This window comes from Corythoichthys intestinalis, chromosome 14 (assembly GCF_030265065.1).
Source record: "Corythoichthys intestinalis isolate RoL2023-P3 chromosome 14, ASM3026506v1, whole genome shotgun sequence".
NCBI lineage: Eukaryota > Metazoa > Chordata > Actinopteri > Syngnathiformes > Syngnathidae > Corythoichthys > Corythoichthys intestinalis.
The window spans coordinates 10,903,356-10,923,413 of NC_080408.1; the positions used below are offsets into that span (position 1 = coordinate 10,903,356).

A 20,058-nucleotide genomic window follows, 5' to 3' on the forward strand; every position below is an offset into this window, starting at 1 on the left:
TGAAGTATGCCATAGAGCACCATCCTGCTGCAGAATTTGTCCCTTTTTATGGTTAGGGATGTAAGAAGCAGCTAAGATTTGTTGTTATTTCAGACTATGTTGCCTTCCACCCTGCAGATCTCTCGCACACCCCGGTACATAATGTAACCCCAGACCATGATTTTGCCACCACCAAACTTCAGTTTTCTGAGTGAATCTCAGATCCATGCGGGCTCCAGTAGGTCTCCTGCAATATTTGTGGCGACTGTGGTGTAATTCAATGGAAGATTCATCTGAAAAATCCACCTTTTGCCACTTTTTCAGTGTCCACCCTTTTGACAGGCTGTGGGCCTTGGCAAATGCCACGCGTTTTTTTAATTGTCTGCACCCTGAGAGATAAATAGTCTGAAATATCAACAAATCTTAGCTGCTTCTTACATTCCTAACCATAAAAAGGGACAAATTCTGCAGCAGAATGGTGCTCCATCACATACTTCAATCTCTACCTCAAAGTTCCTCAAGGGAAAGAAGATCAAGATCCTCCAGGACTGGCCAGCCCAGTCACCAGACATGAACAGGATGAAAGAGGAAGCATGGAAGACGAAACCCAAGAATGTTGATGAACTCTGGGAGGCATGCAAGACTGCTTTCTTTGATGTTCCTGATGACTTCATCAATAAATTGTATGAATCCTTGCCGAACCGCATTCATGCAGTCCTTCAAGTCAACGCAGAGAAGCTATATCAATTGGTACCACTACGCACAGTCATGGTTGCACTTCCCATCATGCATTTGGGCAGAACAGTTAAATGGCTACAGTATCATTTACTAAAAGCTCAACAAATACACTAGATGGCAATATTTAGTCACAATATACAAGTCTTTCTATCCGTGGATCCCTCTCACAGAAAGAATGTTAATAATGTAAATGCCATCTTGAGGATTTATTGTCATAAACAAATACAGTACTTATGTACTGTATATTGAATGTATATATTCATCCGAGTTTTATTCATTTTTTTCTTAATGCGTTGCCAAAATGTCTATGATCGGGAAAAATTATCGGGATTGATTGGAATTGAATCGGAAGCAAAAAAAAAAAAGCAATCGGATCGGGAAATATCGGGATCGGCAGATACTCAAACTAAAACGATCTGGATCGGATCGGGAGCAAAAAAACATGATCGGAACAACCCTACTTTTTACCACTATAAATTACAGTGCTTCATTTTGTTGTTAATAAATTACTAATTCATCATTTAAATGTTTTTTTGCTCCATTAAAAAATGATTCAAGTGACTGAGAAAATACTTTGTCTCTAATGAGATGCTTCTACATATGTTGAACCACTGACAGGTTGCTATGGAAATGTAAATCCACACTGAATACTCGATATAACACATCGGAAAGCGAAACTATCATTATCTCAAATTAGCAATAAAAATGAACGACAGCACTAAAACAATACCTTACAGAGAAATGAAATTTGCATTATTTGTTTGGCGACAATGTGCAGCTCGTGTGTACGTGTTTGTGTGTGTGTAGATCACTGAGGCAGGAAATCAGAGCAAATTTTGTCATCAAAAAGATGATGAGAAACATGCTGATGGGACCTCCCGGCTTATCAAAACACATTAACAAGCAACAGTCCAGTTCCAATGCACTCACAAGAGCAGCTTTCGCTCTCCCCTCTCACTCACACACACTCACCTCCCCCCCTACACATGTAAAATCACACCAGACCGAGACATGAAAACAAAAGTATAGACATGCCAAATCCCACATATACGTCCATACATTCACACCATGGTATATTGCATTCACACCTGATGATACAGCAGCTGCCACTCACGAGAAGAAGAGAGAGCGATAAGATCTGGGATGCATATGGGTAGAATGTCATCGGAGTAGTTAACAAGACGGCGAGGCATCAAGAAATGTTCAAATCTGATTGACAGACTATTTCAATGTCAACATGCAATCTCTCCAGACATTCTGCCTATTTCCAGAGAAATACTTCCAGCTATCATAGAACTTTTGTTGCTATGGTAACCAAATAATGTAGGACACCCTGTTCTCACAAGAATTTAGGAAGGTTTTAGACAAAATATATGGACTGTGAATCATAATAACTAGCAGAGTGATGTGCAAAAGTTTTGGAAATTGGTTACGTTTGAATTCATTTTCCCTGGTACTTGAAATTAATTTTACTTTTGAAAAAATATCATATTTGACATTTTTTTACATTCATCTCAAGGTCACCAGTAGAGTTGTGATTAAAAGCTTTTAAAAGTTATATCAGATAATATCGACATTGGTTTTTTTATGATCGGTTTTGGGCCAATATGCAAGTTGCCTTCAAAGTGAATGTAGAAGCCTTCTACCTTTGTACAAGGGTTAGTCACAGCTAAGCATAGCAGTTACGCTTTTTGACCATTAGATGTCTCCAAACTAAGATGCTTGGGATTTGTTATATGAGCTATATCATTAATAAAGCATATCACAATACAACTAGAAACTGCAATTTTTGGAGAAATTACTCTGGGTCATTGCTGTGTGGGGATACAGATCTTAGCCCCGCTCAGGTTGGTTTGGCGACATTTCAGGGACAATATCAGGTCACTTCCTGTTGATTTGGGGACATTTGGGGGCGTGGCCTGGTCATATCAGGTCATTTGGGGACATTTGGGGGCGTGGCCTAGTCATATCAGGTAATTTGGGGACATTTTGAGGGCATGGCCTGGTCATATCAGGTCATTTGTGGACATTTGGGGGCGTGGCCTGGTCATATCAGGTCACTTGGGAAGATTTGTAGGACATGTCCCATAGATATCTGGTCATTTCCTGTTGATTTGAGGACTTTTTTTTTTTTTTTGCCTTTGAAAATAAATGGGAAATTTGGACGTCCACGGCCGTCAATGGCATCGACTTACATTTGCGTCAATGGAATCCATGTACATTGGCATCAATTGGGGGATGGCGTGGCTCAGTGGCAGGGCCGGCCCAGCCTATACGCAGACTTTGCAGCTGCTTAGGGCCCCTGACCACTAGGGGGCCCCCAACTCCCCTTTGGCAGCAATAACGTCAATCAGACGCTTCCTGTAGCTGCAGATCAGTCTGGCACATCGATCAGGACTAGGGCTGCAGCTATCGAATATTTTATTAATCGAGTAATCGACTGAAAATTCTATCGATTAATCGAGTAATCGGATATAACATTTTTTGGGGGGGGGTAAAGAGCAATTATAAATATACATGAGAAGACAAGATATTTCATCTAATATTGAACCATTTTCAGTCAATCAATGTTTTTATTTTGGATGTACAGTGTTAAAAACAGCCAAACAGGGCCGGCCCAGGCCATTTGGGGGCCCTAAGCAAAATAATGTAAAGGGGCCCATATTTTTGGCCCACCATTTCGTCACAGTGTACTGTGAAACCCATACATGCAATCCAACCCATACGTCCATATTTTGTATATTAATCAGATTTTGTTGCACTGCATACTTCAAACTTCTCACCCCAAATGATTGTCAGTACTTACAGTAGATAGCGTCAAACCTTTTTCTAAAAGAGGAAAGAAAGAAGTTAAGGAAGAAATTTTATTTTTCTAAGCTTGTAATCAAGCATCAAAACTCACAAAAGTCAAATAAAGTAAACTGTAGTAAACAAAATAGAATATAAATTAAACAATTGCCAGATTGGGGGGCCCCCTAGTGGTCAGGGGCCCTAAGCAGCTGCATAGTCTGTGTATAGGCTGGGCCGGCCCTGGTTCCAGCCAGCTATCGGACTCATCTCGAGGAGTTCGATGCGAGGCAGTGCTTCTATGATCCGAGAGTACTGAGATGCAATTGTTGGCTGTTTTTAACAATGTACATCGAAAATAAAAACAATGATTGACTGAAAATGGTTCAATATTAGATGAAATATCTTGTTTTCTCATGTATATTTATAATAGCTCTTTACCTAAAAATAATAATGTTTTATCCGATTACTCGATTAATCGATAGAATTTTCTGTCGATTACTCAATTACTAAAATATTCGATAGCTGCAGCCCTAGTCCAGATCAATGTGTCCGACTGATCTGCAGCTACAGGAAGCGTCTGGTTGACGTTATTGCTGCCAAAGGGGAGTTGGGGGGGCACAAAATATTAAATGTGACAGTTCACTTACTTATTTTCCCCCCTTCTGTCATTGTTTGAATACTATCCTCATTAAAATATGAAAACCTATAAATGTTTGGGTGGTTTTAGTTAAAGCAGACACTGTTTTTTCATCTGTGTGATTTTGACAAATATCCGCTCACATTTGATGGTGATTTTATGAAGAAATGTGAGAAATTCCAAAAGGTTCAGATACTTTTTCATACCACAGTATGTCATGAAAAAAGGGGATGTGTGCTTAGATGGCAAGAAATCTAAGATACAGTCGACATACCTGGTCCTGCAGAAAGATTGTTCACTTTAATTAGCAGGATGATGAGATGCAGAAGGAGACACAGGGGGGAGGTCCTGAGGCGGAACCCAGGGATCAGCCTCCTGGACTGGGTTAACGTGCTGGACAGATGCATGGTCCCACTGTAGGCCGCTTGGATTGGACTGAATTGCGTTTGGGGCTTCACTCAGCAGGGGTAGGCACTCTGCACACACACAAACACACACACAAATACATGAAGGTCAGCCAAACTGGAGGAAAACGTAGTCGCCGCATCTCTGATTCATCGCTGAAATGTCAGCGCGTAGCAAGGGGAAGAGGGGACTCATCCGAAAATTCAAAGCGAGGTAGGGGGAAAAACCTCCTCATGAAGAAAGAAAAATTAAAGGCAAATTCATGCTAATGCAGGATTAAGTCTTTTGATTTAGCTAGAGCACTTCTAACTGGGATTAAGGGCTCATGTGGGCCAGCCCTGACTCAACTAATACCAGAACAATGGAACCACTGTGCAGCAACTAAGACAAGAAACAGGCTGAAATTGTTATTTTGCCACACGGCTTCAGCATTAATGAGCCTCTCTCCTAGCGAAGCGTGAAATAAGCTGCAGTGATACATTTTTAAGTTGCTTTACTCTCCTCAAAAGTCATAATAATTTTAAATTATCTTTAGCTGTGATTCAAGTAATTCGATTTCACTGTTATGGCAGAACATAAAGGAGTAAATTAATAATAGAACTTGAGAGCGTAGAATCGAGGGGTCAGAATGCGGCAAAAATGCAATTGCAGCATATAATATTAAAAAAAAAAACTGCAGCATATAATATCAAAGACCGCAGATTTATCCCTTTCCTCGTAAAAACGCACGCACGCACGGTTTCACATAATTCAGCTCTGTGTTCTTGCAAGGCAGAGGCTTACTGTCCTGCTGGCAATAACTCTTAACTCCTTCTCAGCTCCTTCATGTCAGGACCCAGGTGGAGGAGAAAGAAGCCTTTGTTAACCTGACACAATGACACACTTCAGAAGGAAGCCAGGAATCAACACTTAGATTGTGAGTCAAAAATAATAGGGTACTGGGGGTGCGACCCCGCCCTGCCTCTAAGGCTAGGTTCATACCGCAGGTCTTAATGCACAATTCGGATTTTTTGTCATGCCCGTTCAGACTGCCTTTGCTTATTAAGCCCCTTCAAGTATTACGCATACGCACTAGTTCTGAGTCCCAGATGCGCTGAGCATTGACTCCACCCTGAGTTGACAAGACAGTTCCCACAACTTCCCGTAGGGGGCCGAAAGAGGCAGAACATTGAGTTGGCTTTCACTGTGATAAACTCAAACACACGCTGCGTTCTAATGCCGGATTTCGGTGGAAACAGGACGAAGGTTTTACTGCATACAAGCAGGCAGGAGTGTCTCAAGAGGGATTTGGTTGAGGATTCAAGGTAATTATTACACTGGGGCAAATAAGTATTTAGTCGACCACCAATTGTGCAAGTTCCCCTACTTGAAAAGATTAGCGAGGCCTGTAATTATGAACCTCAACCATGAGAGACAGAATGTGTGTGTGTGTGTCGAATCACACTGTTTGATTTTTAAAGAATTTATTTCCAAATTACATTGGAAAATAAGAATTTGGTCACCTAAAAACAAGGTTTCTGGCTGTCAAAGAGGTCTAACTTCTTCTAACGAGGTCTAACGAGGCTCCATTTGTTACCTGTATCAATGGCACCTGTTTTAACTCATTATCGGTATAAAAGGCACCTGTCCACAATCTCAGTCAGTCACACTCCAAACTCCACTATGGCCAAGACCAAAGAGCTGTCGAAGGACAGCAGAGACAAAACTGTAGACCTGCACCAGGCTGGGATGACTGAATCTGCAATAGGTAAAACGCTTGGTGTAAAGAAATCAACTGTGGGAGCAATTATTAGAAAATGGAAGAAATGGAAATGAAAGACATAGAAGACCACTGATAATCTCCCTCGATCTGGGGCTCCATGCAAGCTCTCACCCCGTGGCGTCAAAATGATATCTAGAACGGTGAGCAAAAATCCCGGAACCACATGGGGGACCTAGTGAATGACCTACAGAGAGCTGGGACTACAGTAACAAAGGATACTATCAGCGCCGCCAGGGACTCAAATCCTGCACTCCCAGACGTGTCCCCCTGCTGAAGCCAGTACACGTTCAGGCTCGTCTGCGGTTTGCTAGAGAGCATTTGGATGATCCAGAAGAGGACCGGGAGAATGTGCTATGGTCAAATGAAACCTAAATAGAACTTTTTGGTAGAAACACAGGTTCTCGTGTTTGGAGGAGAAAGAATACTGAATTGCATCCGAAGAACACCATACCCACTGTGAAGCATGGGGGTGGAAACATCATGCTTTGGGGCTGTTTTTCTGCAAAGGGACCAGGACGACTGATCTGTGTAAAGGAAAGAATGAATGGGGCCATGTATTGAGAGATTTTGAGTGAAAATCTCCTTCCATCAGCAAGGGTATTGAAGATGAGACGTGGCTGGGCCTTTCAGCTTGACAATGATCCCAAACACACAGCCAGGGCAACAAAGGAGTGGCTTCGTAAGAAGCATTTCAAGGTCCTGGAGTGGCCTAGCCAGTCTCCCGATCTCAACCCCATAGAAAATCTGTGGAGGGAGTTGAAAGTCCGTGTTGCCCAACAACAGCCTCAAAACATCACTGCTCTAGAGGAGATCTGCATGGAGGAATGGGCCAAAATACCAGCAACAGTGTTTGAAAAGCTTGTGAAGAGTTACAGAAAACGTTGGCCTCCATTATTGCCAACAAAGGCTACATAACAATATATTGAGATGAACTTTTGGTATTGACCAAATATTTATTTTCCACCATGATTTGCAAATAAATTCTTTAAAAATCAAACAATGTGATTTTCTGTTGGGGTTTTTTTTCCACATTCGGTCTCTCATGGTTGAGTTTTACCCACGTTGGCAGTTACAGGCCTCTCTAATATTTTCAAGTGGGAGAACTCGCACAATTAGTGGTTGACTAAATACTTATTTGCCCCACTGCACAGGTGTCAAACCGATTCCAGAAAGGGCCAAGTGGGTGCAGGTTTGCTTTCCAACCAATGAAGAGGACAGCTTTTCACCAATTAGATCTTTTACATGTTTAATCAGTTAAACTTTGACAGGTGCTGCTTGTTTCAGCAGGAAGTTCATTGGTTAAACTCTCTGCATTGTATTGGTTGGAACAAAATCCGGCACCCACTTGGCCCTTTCTGGAATTGGTTTGACACCTGTGCCCCATTGTATATACAGGTCTTGATAAAAAAAACAAAAAAAAAATCAGTCAGGAAGGTGAAGCTAGTACAGAATGCTGCAGCCAGAGTCATCGCAAATACAAGGAAACTGGACCACATTACACCAGTTTTGAAATCGTTACACTGGCTTCCAGTGAGTCAAAGGATAGATTATAAAATACTACTGCTTGTCTACAAAACACTTAATGGCCTTGGACCAAAATACATGCTTAATTTGTTAGATTCCTATTAAACATCTAGACCCTTAAGGTCGTCTGGAACTGGTCTCCTGTATGTTCCAAGAACAAGAACCAAGCAGGGTGAGGCAGCGTTTAGTTATTATGCTCCTCGCCTATGGAACAAGTTACCTGAAGGTCTGAAGTATGCTCAAACTGTTAGCTCCTTTAAATCAGGGCTAAAAACGCTTTTGTTTAGCACTGCATATCCATAACTGTCTATATATTTCAATCTATTTGCTTTCTATTCCTCTTGTGCATTTTTTTTTTTAATTTATTTATTTTTTATTCTATTCATGATTAAATGTGATTTTTATGTATAATTTTATTTCCTATTTCGACTGTCTTTGTTTTTACATCCTATTGATTTTAATGTGACTTTTATGATCTTCATGTGATGTAAAGCACTTTGAATTGCCTTGTGGTGAATTGTGCTGTATAAATAAATTTGAACGTTTATTCTTTTTCAATGGGAATTTTCAGTTTGTGCCATTTTAATTGGTAGCTGCTATGTAATTATGAGAAAAGTGGGAATGTAGAGAAAGTGAAAAAAAAATCCAAAATTATTCCCTTTTGAACTAAATGAAAAGAATATTTCAACAATAGAATCGTTTGAATTGCCCTTCCTGGTCCCTACTTCAATTTTTAAGTGTTATTTTTGTCATTTTGTGTTTCAACATTTTCATTATTAATACCATTCTTCACACAACAAAGCAGAAGAAAACAGGATGAGCACTTTGAAAAACACAGACTGTGTGGTGACTGCTTGGTGAAGCATGTGGCGAAAACATGCGGCCAGAACATCTGCATCACAAATTTATGTGTTGGGAATGTCAGTTTAGATCTTCCTGTGGGGAGTTTGCATGTGCTCCTTGTGCTTTTTGTGGCTTTTTAGTGGATTATTTAATTGTTTGCGCAATATAAAAACAGCCGTGTTAGTTTTGTTGAAATGTCTAAATTGCCCTTAGGCTTAAACGTGAGTGTGAAAGGTTGTTTGTCGATATGTGACCTATGATCGACTAGTTAGAGTAATCTGCCTTTCACTCGAAGACAGTTTGGAAAGACTCCAGCTCACCTGTGACCCAGAAGAAAATAAATAGTAGAAAATGAATGCATATACTGGGAAGTTAGGGAGTGTGGAAGATCAGCTGCCTCAGTCCTTCTTGCCTTATTTACCTTTAGGTTTAGTATTATTTGACATTTCACCATACTGTATTTTTTTAAAGGAATTTGAGATTTTTAGTTCAGATATGAACAGTTGTTAGAAAAATTAAAAGGCAGGAATCTGACCTTATACTGTAGTAGGGCTGCAGCTATCAATTATTTTAGTAGTCGATTAATCAATGAACTAGTTAGTTCGAATAATCGAGTAATCGGATAAACATGAAAAAACTAAAATACCTGAGCTGGGCCTCAAACGGCATTAAATAAAATAATAATGAGGATCTACCTACAGTATGTACAACAAAAGAACAATTGGCTAACTTACATAGCAAAAGTCTGCTAGCTTATATGCTGTAAAATACTTAGTTTTTTTTTTTTTTTTTTTTTTTTACAATGTTCTTAACAAATTGTTCAGACATATATTCACAAAGAATTGGCTAAATATACCTTTAAACTACATTATGAATGCATTAAACATTAGCTCAAACAAAAACCGAGCTTATGTTGGTCTTGACAGGGAGCAGCTGGATTTGGCTATGTAAAGTGAGGCAGAGTAGAGGGTAGTGTATCCACCCAAATCAATAAAACTAAATGCAAACACTTTCAAAAACAAACCATAACAACGGCACTTTAATTAAACAAATACTCGAAGTAGCCAAATTTAATTCGAATCTTTTTTTCTAATCGAATACTCTAGTTAATCGATTAATTGTTGCAGCACTTCACTGTAGCCAGACCGCCGGAATTGTGCTAGCCGAACCGCCGGACCGCCGGACCCGCGCTGGTGCTGCTCCAACAACCCGGGACGGCGGGACCCGGCAATTAGGCCAGAAGGCCAAACTCCGCGCGTTCACCTTAGTCTTGACTTGAGATGTCGGGTGAAGAGTCGGGTCCGATCACTTCATTTTCAAAGTATCGGAATCGGCAAAAAAAAATCGGACATGCCTTTTTTTAATTTTTTTTTTTTTTTTTTTATTAAATCATTTTCTAATTGTATTTAATGTTACAGACATAATATGTTACACTCATCCAGAGTCTTTAGTTTAGGCTTAAGGTAGGGTTATCAAATTTATCCCGATAACGGCGCTAATTAATTTTTTCAAAAATGTATCACGTTAAAATATTTAACGCAAATAATGCATGCGCTGCATGACCCATTCACGTATTGTCGCGTTCAATCTGTAATGGCGCCATTTTACCTATATAGAGAGCTAAAAGGCAGCGTAAAATGAGTAGAGTGAATTTTGGCAGCCTTTGGAGACTTTTTTAAATTGGTTAAAGCCTTACAATCCCTCTCCCTACGATTAGAAATATCGTGGGAAGCAATGTGGGGAAGCAAGGTAGTAATTGATCTTTTTCTTAACACACTAGGTTATTTCCCAACGCAGAGAAGATATATCAATTGGTAGCACTACGCACAGTCATGGTTGCACTTCCCATCATGCTTTTGGGCATGGCTACAGTATCATTTATTGAAAGCTCAACAAATACACTAGATGGCTATATTTAGTCACAATATATAAAGTCACATTTATCCTTTAAGAATTACAAGTCTTTCTACGCGTGGATCACTCTCACAGACAGAATGTTAATAATGTAAATGCCATCTTGAGGATTTATTGTCATAATAAACAAATACAGTACTTATGTACTGTATGTTGAATGTATATATTCGTCCGAGTTTTATTCATTTTTTTCTTAATGCATTGCCAAAATGTATATGATCGGGGAAAATTATTGGGAATGATTGGAATTGAATCGGGAGCAAAAAAAAAAGCAATCGGATCGGGAAATATCGGGATCGGCAAATACTCAAACCAAAATGATCGGGATCGGATCGGGAGCAAATAAACATGATCGGAACAACCCTAGTCTTAACCCTTTGTACTGACTCCATTTTGAAAGGTTTAGAGAAGGCTCACAAGTTGGCAATTTATTCGGGTCAACAGCGATCAAACAGGAAGGCGAAACAGACACAGACTCGGGCGAGGAGGCAAACTCGTTCCAAGGTCACCATATCACACGTCAACAAAAGGTTCCTGAGAAAAAATGACCACGATAAGTTAAACATTGTCTTTTAAAGGCTCTCGCTGGGCGGGCCGTGGGCAGGAAGAAGGGTGTGTTTGGGCGTTGTTTAAGATTATCGTCTGTTTGTGGATTGGACTGGAGGATTCGGGAGTTACTATTGTCAGGGCAACGAGTGTTGTGGATTTTTCCACCTCAGCGTCAAAGACGCTCTTGGAATCTTGTCAGTTGTGTTAGCAGTTGGATATCAGGCATTGCTTTTCCTTGTGTCGGGACAGGGCGTCCCATCATTTGTTCTGGACTGTCCGGAAGAACTGATTGCGGGAGTTGGTGCCTCATTCTTGCTCAGTCAGTTGAATGACGCACGCGCTGGGCTTCCGTGATAACAACGCTTTATCTCTTATGCCTTATATTCTGCTTGTTTTCCTTAAACTATGGTATAAGTGCTATTTATTTCATATTGGGTGTGTTAGAGTAATACAAACAGTCAAACAGTAAATACGAGAAATGATACTATTCCCTGATTGATTATATTAAGTGTGTTAGACTAATTAAAACAGTTCGACTGTGCCTATGAGAAAAGGATCTCCTTTAACTGACAGTGACAACATATGTTTTAGCATTCGTTCTGTGAGATTGTATTTAATTAATGTAGAGTTAGATTTTTTTTTTGTCCAATTAAATTTCAAGCTCAGTGTGTTGACATGTCAATCAAATTTGCCTGCAGCCTGCAGAATCAGTAGTGCTAGCCCATTTAAACTCTGCTAATGTATTATTAAATCCCTGTTAAATATGTCTGGAAGATATTTGTATTCATCCCGTACCGTCACGGTACATGCAGCACAGTTTTGTGCAAGCAGTCAGACAGCGAATAGGTATGATTATAAAAAAAAAAAAAAAAAAAATCCATGTCAAAGTTAAGCATCCTACACTCCATGGGGTGGTAGAGGTAATGAGGAAGGTTACGAATATACGAAGTGGGAACTATCAAATGCATTATTACTAACACTTTTTGAAGCGTATTTATTTGATATTTTCGAACAGCAAGTGTATATTTTGCTTTAGCCCCAGGCTGAAGTCATTAAGACACAGAGAGTATTTTTAAACTATTTCAAGACATACATTTTCAGTTTTGGAACTATTTGCACTTATTATTTTATCCAAAATACTGTATATCTTATGTGGGAGTGTATGTTCACTGGTTATGGTTCACATTTAACTGTTTGTAGTCCGACATTGAAAATGGTAGGATCTAATTGCGATTCCAAAAAAAAAAAAAAAAAAAATCACAAGTTTGATGTTTTCTTCCTCTATTTTGCACTTCAATAAGAGCTCCTTTTTAGTTTAGGCCAAAAAATAGACTAAAAAAATAACTAAAAAATACTAAAACATAGCCCTTTTGTTTTTCCTGTTGTACCGAACCCGTACCAAACCATGACATGTGTACCATATATATATATATATATATATATATATATATATATATATATATACATATATATATATATTATATTAGGGCTGTCATAATTATCGCGTCAACGCGCGGTAATTAGTTTTTTTAATTAATCACGTTAAAATATTTGACGCAATTAACGCACATGTCCCGCACTGTCCCATGTCAGACAGTATTCTGCCTTTTGGTTTTACAGCAAGGTTTTTTTTGTGCTGTCTAACAGCGAACTCTTGTGGTCGCTTTGCGACATGGTTTATTGCTTTCTTGCCAGTTCAATATGGCTGCGTCTTAGGCTGACGCCTACGTTGTAATGTTGTGCTTATATGATCCTTGGACAAGATTTGTCCGTAAGTATGGTTGTTGTAAAGAATGTACATATTATGTTAGTAAGCAAAATGTTATATTTTTTGTATGAGATGCTTTTTGTTTATGCTTAGTGAACCTGTATAGCGTGCTAAGCTAACGTTGTTGCTAATGCAATGCTTGTGTACTTTTTTTTGTAGTTTCACTACGGTCTAAAGAGGACAATGGTTTGAGGCCATTTTATTAATAAATCAGATGAAAAAGGAAGAAGTCTGATTATTAAGGCGTCGTTCACTAGCTGTCTAGCTTTGGAAAAAGTAGATGCTTCAGAAAGTTCAGAGTGAGGACAGCATAGACAGATTTAAATGACAGTAGAGTGAAATACCCACTACAGTCCTTATGTACTGTATGTTGAATGTATATATCCATCTTGTGTCTTATCTTTCCATTCCAACAATTTATTTTACAGAATATACATATAATTTACAGAAAAATATGGCATATTTTATAGATGGTTTGAATTGCGATTAATTACGATTAATTAATTTTTAAGCTGTAATTAACTCGATTAAAAATTTTAATCGCTTGACAGCCCTAATATATATATATATATATATATATATATGTGTGTGTTAGGGCTGTCAAAATTATCGCGTTAACGGGCGGTAATTCATTTTTTAAAATTAAAATTAACACACATGCCCCGCTCAAACAGATTAAAATGACAGCACAGTGACATGTCCACTTGTTACTTGTGTTTTTTGTCTCCCTCTGCTGGCGCAACTGAATTTATGGCTTTAAGCATAATGAGCAATGTGTAATTATTGACATAAACAATGGCGAGCTACTAGTTTATTTTTTGATTGAAAATTTTACAAATTTTATTAAAATGAAAACATTAAGATGGGTTTTAATATAAAATTTCTATAACTTGTACTAACATTTATCCTTTAAGAACTACAAGTCTTTCTATCCATGGATCGCTTTAACAGAATGTTAATAATATTAATGCCATCTTGTTGATTTATTGTTGTAATAAACAAATACAGTACTTATGTACAGTATGTTGAATATATCTGTCTTGTGTCTTATCTTTCCATTCCAACAATAATTTACAGAAAAATATGGCATATTTTATAGATGGTTTGAATTGCGATTAATTACGATTAATTAATTTTTAAGCTGTGATTAACTCGATTAAAAATTTTAATCGTTTGACAGTCCTAATATTATTTTTTTTTATAATTAAGAGCAAAAATCTTGGGTATTGTGCCCCTCAACTTGCAGAAAGTCCAACAATACATACAAATTGAAATCTGATCAAAACACTGATAATACATAGATGAAGTAAGGTTCATGAGGCTGCTAAATATAAAAGTCTTTTAGCCTGCTGGTCAAATATAAAAAATAAGTTTACTAATCTGAATAAAGGATAGCTGGAATTTATGAAGTCTTTGGCTCACCTATATTTTTATAACCCATCCATTTACTTGCATAGGGCGGAAAACACAGACAAGACTGAAAAAGCAGTTTCTGCTCTTGCACGCTTCTCTAAAAGAAACTGCAGTATTTAAAGCCAAAGGAACTGTTGTATTTGATAGAACAATATGTCTATATGCTGCCGGAGCAGATTCATTGTGGATTAAGCCCCCGAACTATTTTTAATTTGTCCGTTTTACCCTGGAAACCCCAGTTTCCAGACGTCGTGCAACCGCTTTTGTTTCAACTCAGCCATAAAACAAAGGTAATTAATTTTATTTTTCAAAATGTCTGTGATTTTAAGATTAGAATCATTAATTGATGTCTAATATTGTTTTTTATAAAAAAAAAATTTTTTTAAAACAAGACTAAAAAATTATTCACTCGCATATTTTAAACTTTTAAACAAATGACTTCACAATGGGAAAAAAAATGGTGTCTGTAAAAAAAGTCACGGATATCTACCTCATAACTATCACTTAATTGTATTTTTTTTTTTTTGTTATTTTCGCATTTTCTCCGATATGTTAGATGATAAATAATCGATCCAAACAAAGAAAAATTGGAAAAAAAAAACATTTAAAAGGGTAAATTTTTGAAAAAGAACATCTCGACCATTCCTTGATGTCTGCGATTTCTGCGTTGTGACCCTTGTTATATTACCATGTTTCACCCATAAAATCCCCCAAAAATACAGCTGTGGCCATTCACAGCTGTGGCTTGACACTCAGTGATACATGTTACATGGAGATTTTGGATCGAAACAAGGTAAGTATGCGATAATATCTCGTTAAAGTCATGGCGTCTGTAATTCTGCTCTTGCGTGTTCTCACCTCCAGATAGGGTTTTGCTGTATAAAAAACTTTTTTTTTTTTTTTTAAATGCCCTCCTGTTCAAACATTTTCTTCACCCAGAAAATTGAGATTATAATCTTTCAATGATGTATCACACATGCATATCGGACAATTTTGAAATTTGGCCAAATTGTGGGTCTCAGAGCCGAACTTCAAGTCACCTGAGTGTTTTCCGCCATAGGCATAAGAAGATGCTCGAAGTAGTAGAACCCATTCTTCGAAGGTTTAGTAGTACAGGTAGTCTCTGGGTTACGACGAACCCGACTTGCGCTATTCTGACTTTACGACGACTACGTCTCTTTGTTTTTTTGTGTTGACTTTTGTTTTGTTATGCATGCTTTTATTTTGGCGCAGGAAGCATAGAACAGGAAGCGGGTGCGTGTACAGAATTGCCCGCCCACCTCGCACACGCACACAAGCAGCCGAATGACAGATATGACAGCCTGCACACACATTTGTTGCTTGTAAGGCATCCAGAGGCGACGGCTGTACAGTATATAACCCCTTTTGTACTGTTTATTGTGCGTTTTCAATTGTGGTCGAATACTTTGGGTGAATTTATGTGATGATGTGCGGATGCTAACTGATTACATGCTAATTGTTTGTTATTGCTGCATCAGCAGCTACTTGTAAAGGCAAATTTAAATTGCTATAATTGAAGATAAGACTGATTTATTTCATTTGATTTTAGATTCATTTTGCAAGTGTTGATGTCATGAGCAGCTGCATAAAGTAAGCAAACCACATGGACGTCTGACATTGTCATTTCGGAACTTAGCTCACTGTCTGGCTAAGACTTAGCTCCAATGTCTTACTACTGTACTTACTACTGTCTGAGGACAGTACAATGATGTGTATTATAAGTTTTTGGATAGTTTTTTTATTTATTTATTTAATTCAGAGGGATTTTTGAGTTTTTTAAAGGGTTCATTTGACTTACGCGGAAATCCGAGTTTCATCACACGCGCAGGAATGGAATACCTTCATAAACCGGGGACTACCTGTAGTATCTGATTGACAGTTGACTGCTCAGCAGGGTTTTAGTGGATTCAGCGTTTGAGAGACGAGAAAATGACTAAATCTTCAATGATTTTGAAGGCAAATTTGATATACTTGTGATTTTTATTTCAACCATTCAAATTTGTCAGGGTTAAACTCTTCCATAATGTATTGTCAAATGTAGTACTGTAGACATATTTAACGTTAGATGGACTTAAGACGGCATTAGCGACGAGATTGCTTCTTTAACCAAACAGATTTCAAAGACAAACAGGCACGGTGGATATTTTCCGCGTGGTATTAAGAGGTGGATTAATCCGGGTATGTCCCCACTGAAGGCCAAGGTACTAACTTGCTTGGTAAATGCCCGATAGCGTGACACGGCATGTATCCCCAGTTGATGGCCCATATTGTCATTGATGTATCAGCATGCACAAAAACGACGCCTTTGCCGTGACATCCCCGCCGCTTGAGCGCTAATGGTGTGTTGAGATTACCGCTGACCCTTTCTCGTCTATTTTCCTAAACGAAAGAGGCATTTCTGGTGCGTTGCATATTCAAAGACTCCCCCGTCCACTTATCGAGCTAATGACCTGCTCCAACACATTACTGGCTGCCACTTCCTCCTCTAAAAATAGCCAATCTGGAAAATGCGTCTGTCTATCTGATACGCAGTCTCTATTTCGCTCACCGCTCCATAGCATCGGTCTTATCTCGGGCCCGCGTAATCGAGGGTGAATAGAAAAGCTTTCAACATGTCCGTTTTTTTTTCTATTTTTCAATTGAACAATATGATAAAAAGAATCAGGGCTGATTCAAGCTCCACCGGCAGCACGTTAAGTAAATTCCCCTCTTAGGGAAACTCAATTTGCTGCTGTTAATCTAACTTGGGCTGGCGCGCCGTGTGCAGCCACATGGCTTAGAGTTAGACGCTGCTCATGTATATTTCACTGTCTGCTCCTTTGCTCCTGTTTGCCGGGTTCGCAGAGGCCTCTGTATCTCACCGCGCCCTCAACATAACCCTTCATATCTTTCCTGCAGATTATCCAGCGCTCCCTGTTGTTTTTCACCTGCTGAAAGAAAGCCCTCTCTCTTCCTCTTCCACTTTAGTCACTCACTCACCCAGCCATCAAAACCCTTAATCATACCTTGGTCTCACTTCTGTATTAGGTGTTATTCCTGAAATCTCCTCATCTCCAGTGCTCCTCGTCTTCTTGTTAACCTTTGGCGATGGCATCCTCGGCGTTGCTTCCTCCTTCCTACGCGCACTCTAACCTCTCGCTCGCAGCCAAATCCTTTCTCCGGTGCCCAGCTGCTCTGCATCAGCCCTCTCCAGCTGCTGCTGAGCCATTGACAGCATTCGAACAAAAGGCTTTGGAGCATCTTACAGCTGGGTTATTGGAGGGAGACAGCCAAAGCAGATGCAGTAAGCAGTCGCAGGCCGGTGTTTGGGTTGAAGTCACCAGGCGTGGAGAGTGGCATCGAGTAAGAATGTGAGAATGAGATTCTGACGGTATGATAACCTTAAGCAAAAATATCATGGTTTCACGGTATTGCAATTTGAGTTCTAAAATGTGTTACTTTCAGATAACTGGGTTAAAAAAAAAAAAAAAAAAAAAAGAAATTTTTCATTGAACAGGATTTTTATTTTTCAAAACATATTAGCAAATTGGAACATACAGTGCCTTGCAAAAGTATTCGGCCCCCTTGAATCTTGCAACCTTTCGCCACATTTCAGGCTTCAAACATAAAGATATGAAATTTTTTTTTTTTTCAAGAATCAACAACAAGTGGGACACAATCGTGAAGTGGAACAACATTCATTGGATAATTTAAACTTTTTTAACAAATAAACTGAAAAGTGGCGCGTGCAATATTATTCGGCACCCTTGCGTTAATACTTTGTAGCGCCACCTTTTCCTCCAATTACAGCTGCAAGTCGCTTGGGGTATGTTTCTATCAGTTTTGCACATCGAGAGACTGACATTCTTGCCCATTCTTCCTTGCAAAACAGCTCGAGCTCAGTGAGGTTGGATGGAGAGTGTTTGTGAACAGCAGTCTTCAGCTCTTTCCACAGATTCTCCATTGGATTCAGGTCTGGACTTTGACTTGGCCATTCTAACACCTGGATACGTTTATTTTTGAACCATTCCATTGTAGATTTGGCTTTAGGTTTTGGATCATTGTCCTGTTGGAAGATAAATCTCCGTCCCAGTCTCAGGTCTTGTGCAGATACCAACAGGTTTTCTTCCACAATGTTCCTGTAACCATGATGCTGCCACCACCATGTTTGACAGTGGGGATGGTGTGTTCAGGGTGATGAGCTGTGTTGCTTTTACGCCAAACATATCGTTTTGCATTGTGGCCAAAAAGTTCAATTTTGGTTTCATCTGACCAGAGCACCTTCTTCCACATGTTTGGTGTGTCTCCCAGGTGGCTTGTGGCAAACTTTAAACGAGACTTTTTATGGATATCTCTGAGAAATGGCTTTCTTCTTGCCACTCTTCCATAAAGGCCAGATTTGTGCAGTGTACGACTGATTGTTGTCCTATGGACAGACTCTCCCACCTCAGCTGTAGATCTCTGCAGTTCATCCAGAGTGATCATGGGCCTCTTGGCTGCATCTCTGATCAGTTTTCTCCTTGTTTGAGAAGAAAGTTTGGAAGGACGGTCGGGTCTTGGTAGATTTGCAGTGGTCTGATGCTCCTTCCATTTCAATATGATGGCTTGCACAGTGCTCCTTGAGATGTTTAAAGCTTGGGAAATCTTTTTGTATCCAAATCCGGCTTTAAACTTCTCCACAACAGTATCTCGGACCTGCCTGGTGTGTTCCTTGGTTTTCATAATGCTCTCTGCACTTTAAACAGAACCCTGAGACTATCACAGAGCAGGTGCATTTATACAGAGACTTGATTACACAACGGTGGATTCTATTTATCATCATCGGTCATTTAGGACAACATTGGATCATTCAGAGATCCTCACTGAACTTCTGGAGTGAGTTTGCTGCACTGAAAGTAAAGGGGCCGAATAATATTGCACGCCCCACTTTTCAGTTTTTTATTTGTTAAAAAAGTTTAAATTATCCAATAAATGTTGTTCCACTTCACAATTGTGTCCCACTTGTTGTTGATTCTTGACAAAAAAAATGAAATTTCCTATCTTTATGTTTGAAGCCTGAAATGTGGCGGAAGGTTGCAAGATTCAAGGGGGCCGAATACTTTTGCAAGGCACTGTAGGTATAATGTTAAGTTAGATAAAGAAACCGCCCTCCTCAAACTTGTTTTACATGTTCCTCCTCTAAGCCACAACCATCTGTAACTTTTCTGTAGCTGAAGTATTCCCATACAAGCGGTTTCATTTTCTTCGATGGAGGAGGGGGGGGGGGGGGGGGTCAGGAGTTTCACCTTCTCCAGCCACCGTGTAGCACAGTTGAGTCACTGACACTGAGAGCAACAACCGGTGGGGAAGGGTTGAGCCTTGCAGCTGCAAGCGAGGGATATCACCTTGCATTTACGGTACATAAAAATAAGCTAATACCTTAGGGACGATATGATGGGAATTTTTTACGTTTTCATACCACGGTATACCTTGAAACCAGTTATCAGCACATGCCTAGCATTGAGACGAAAAAACTTGGTCATCAATAGCCGCTTTCACATTGTAGGAACTAACTGCAGTGCCTAGAACCTTTTGGGGGGCGATGATGTCATTTTGCGTCATTGTACATGAAAGAACTAGGGACCACAGCTCATGACAATAGATGAGCGTAGGAACCTAGAGCAACTGGTAAATCGAGAGCTTCTCCTTCTTCACCACTACGGAGCGGTGCAGAGTCCGCATCACTGCAGACGCTAC

At 39.4% G+C, this 20,058-nt stretch overlaps 1 protein-coding gene across 10 annotated transcripts in view; it reads right to left on the minus strand.

The window, feature by feature from the left end:
* LOC130929666 (receptor-type tyrosine-protein phosphatase S-like) overlaps positions 1–20,058 on the minus strand; it is a 311,121-nt gene that overhangs the window by 237,319 nt on the left and 53,744 nt on the right. For all 10 annotated transcript variants that reach the window (XM_057857028.1, XM_057857025.1, XM_057857027.1 and 7 more), the window contains exon 2: positions 4,419–4,620. In XM_057857028.1, coding sequence (XP_057713011.1) covers positions 4,419–4,551 — 133 coding nt within the window. In that variant the 5' untranslated portion in view covers positions 4,552–4,620. The remainder of the gene's footprint in view (positions 1–4,418; positions 4,621–20,058) is intronic.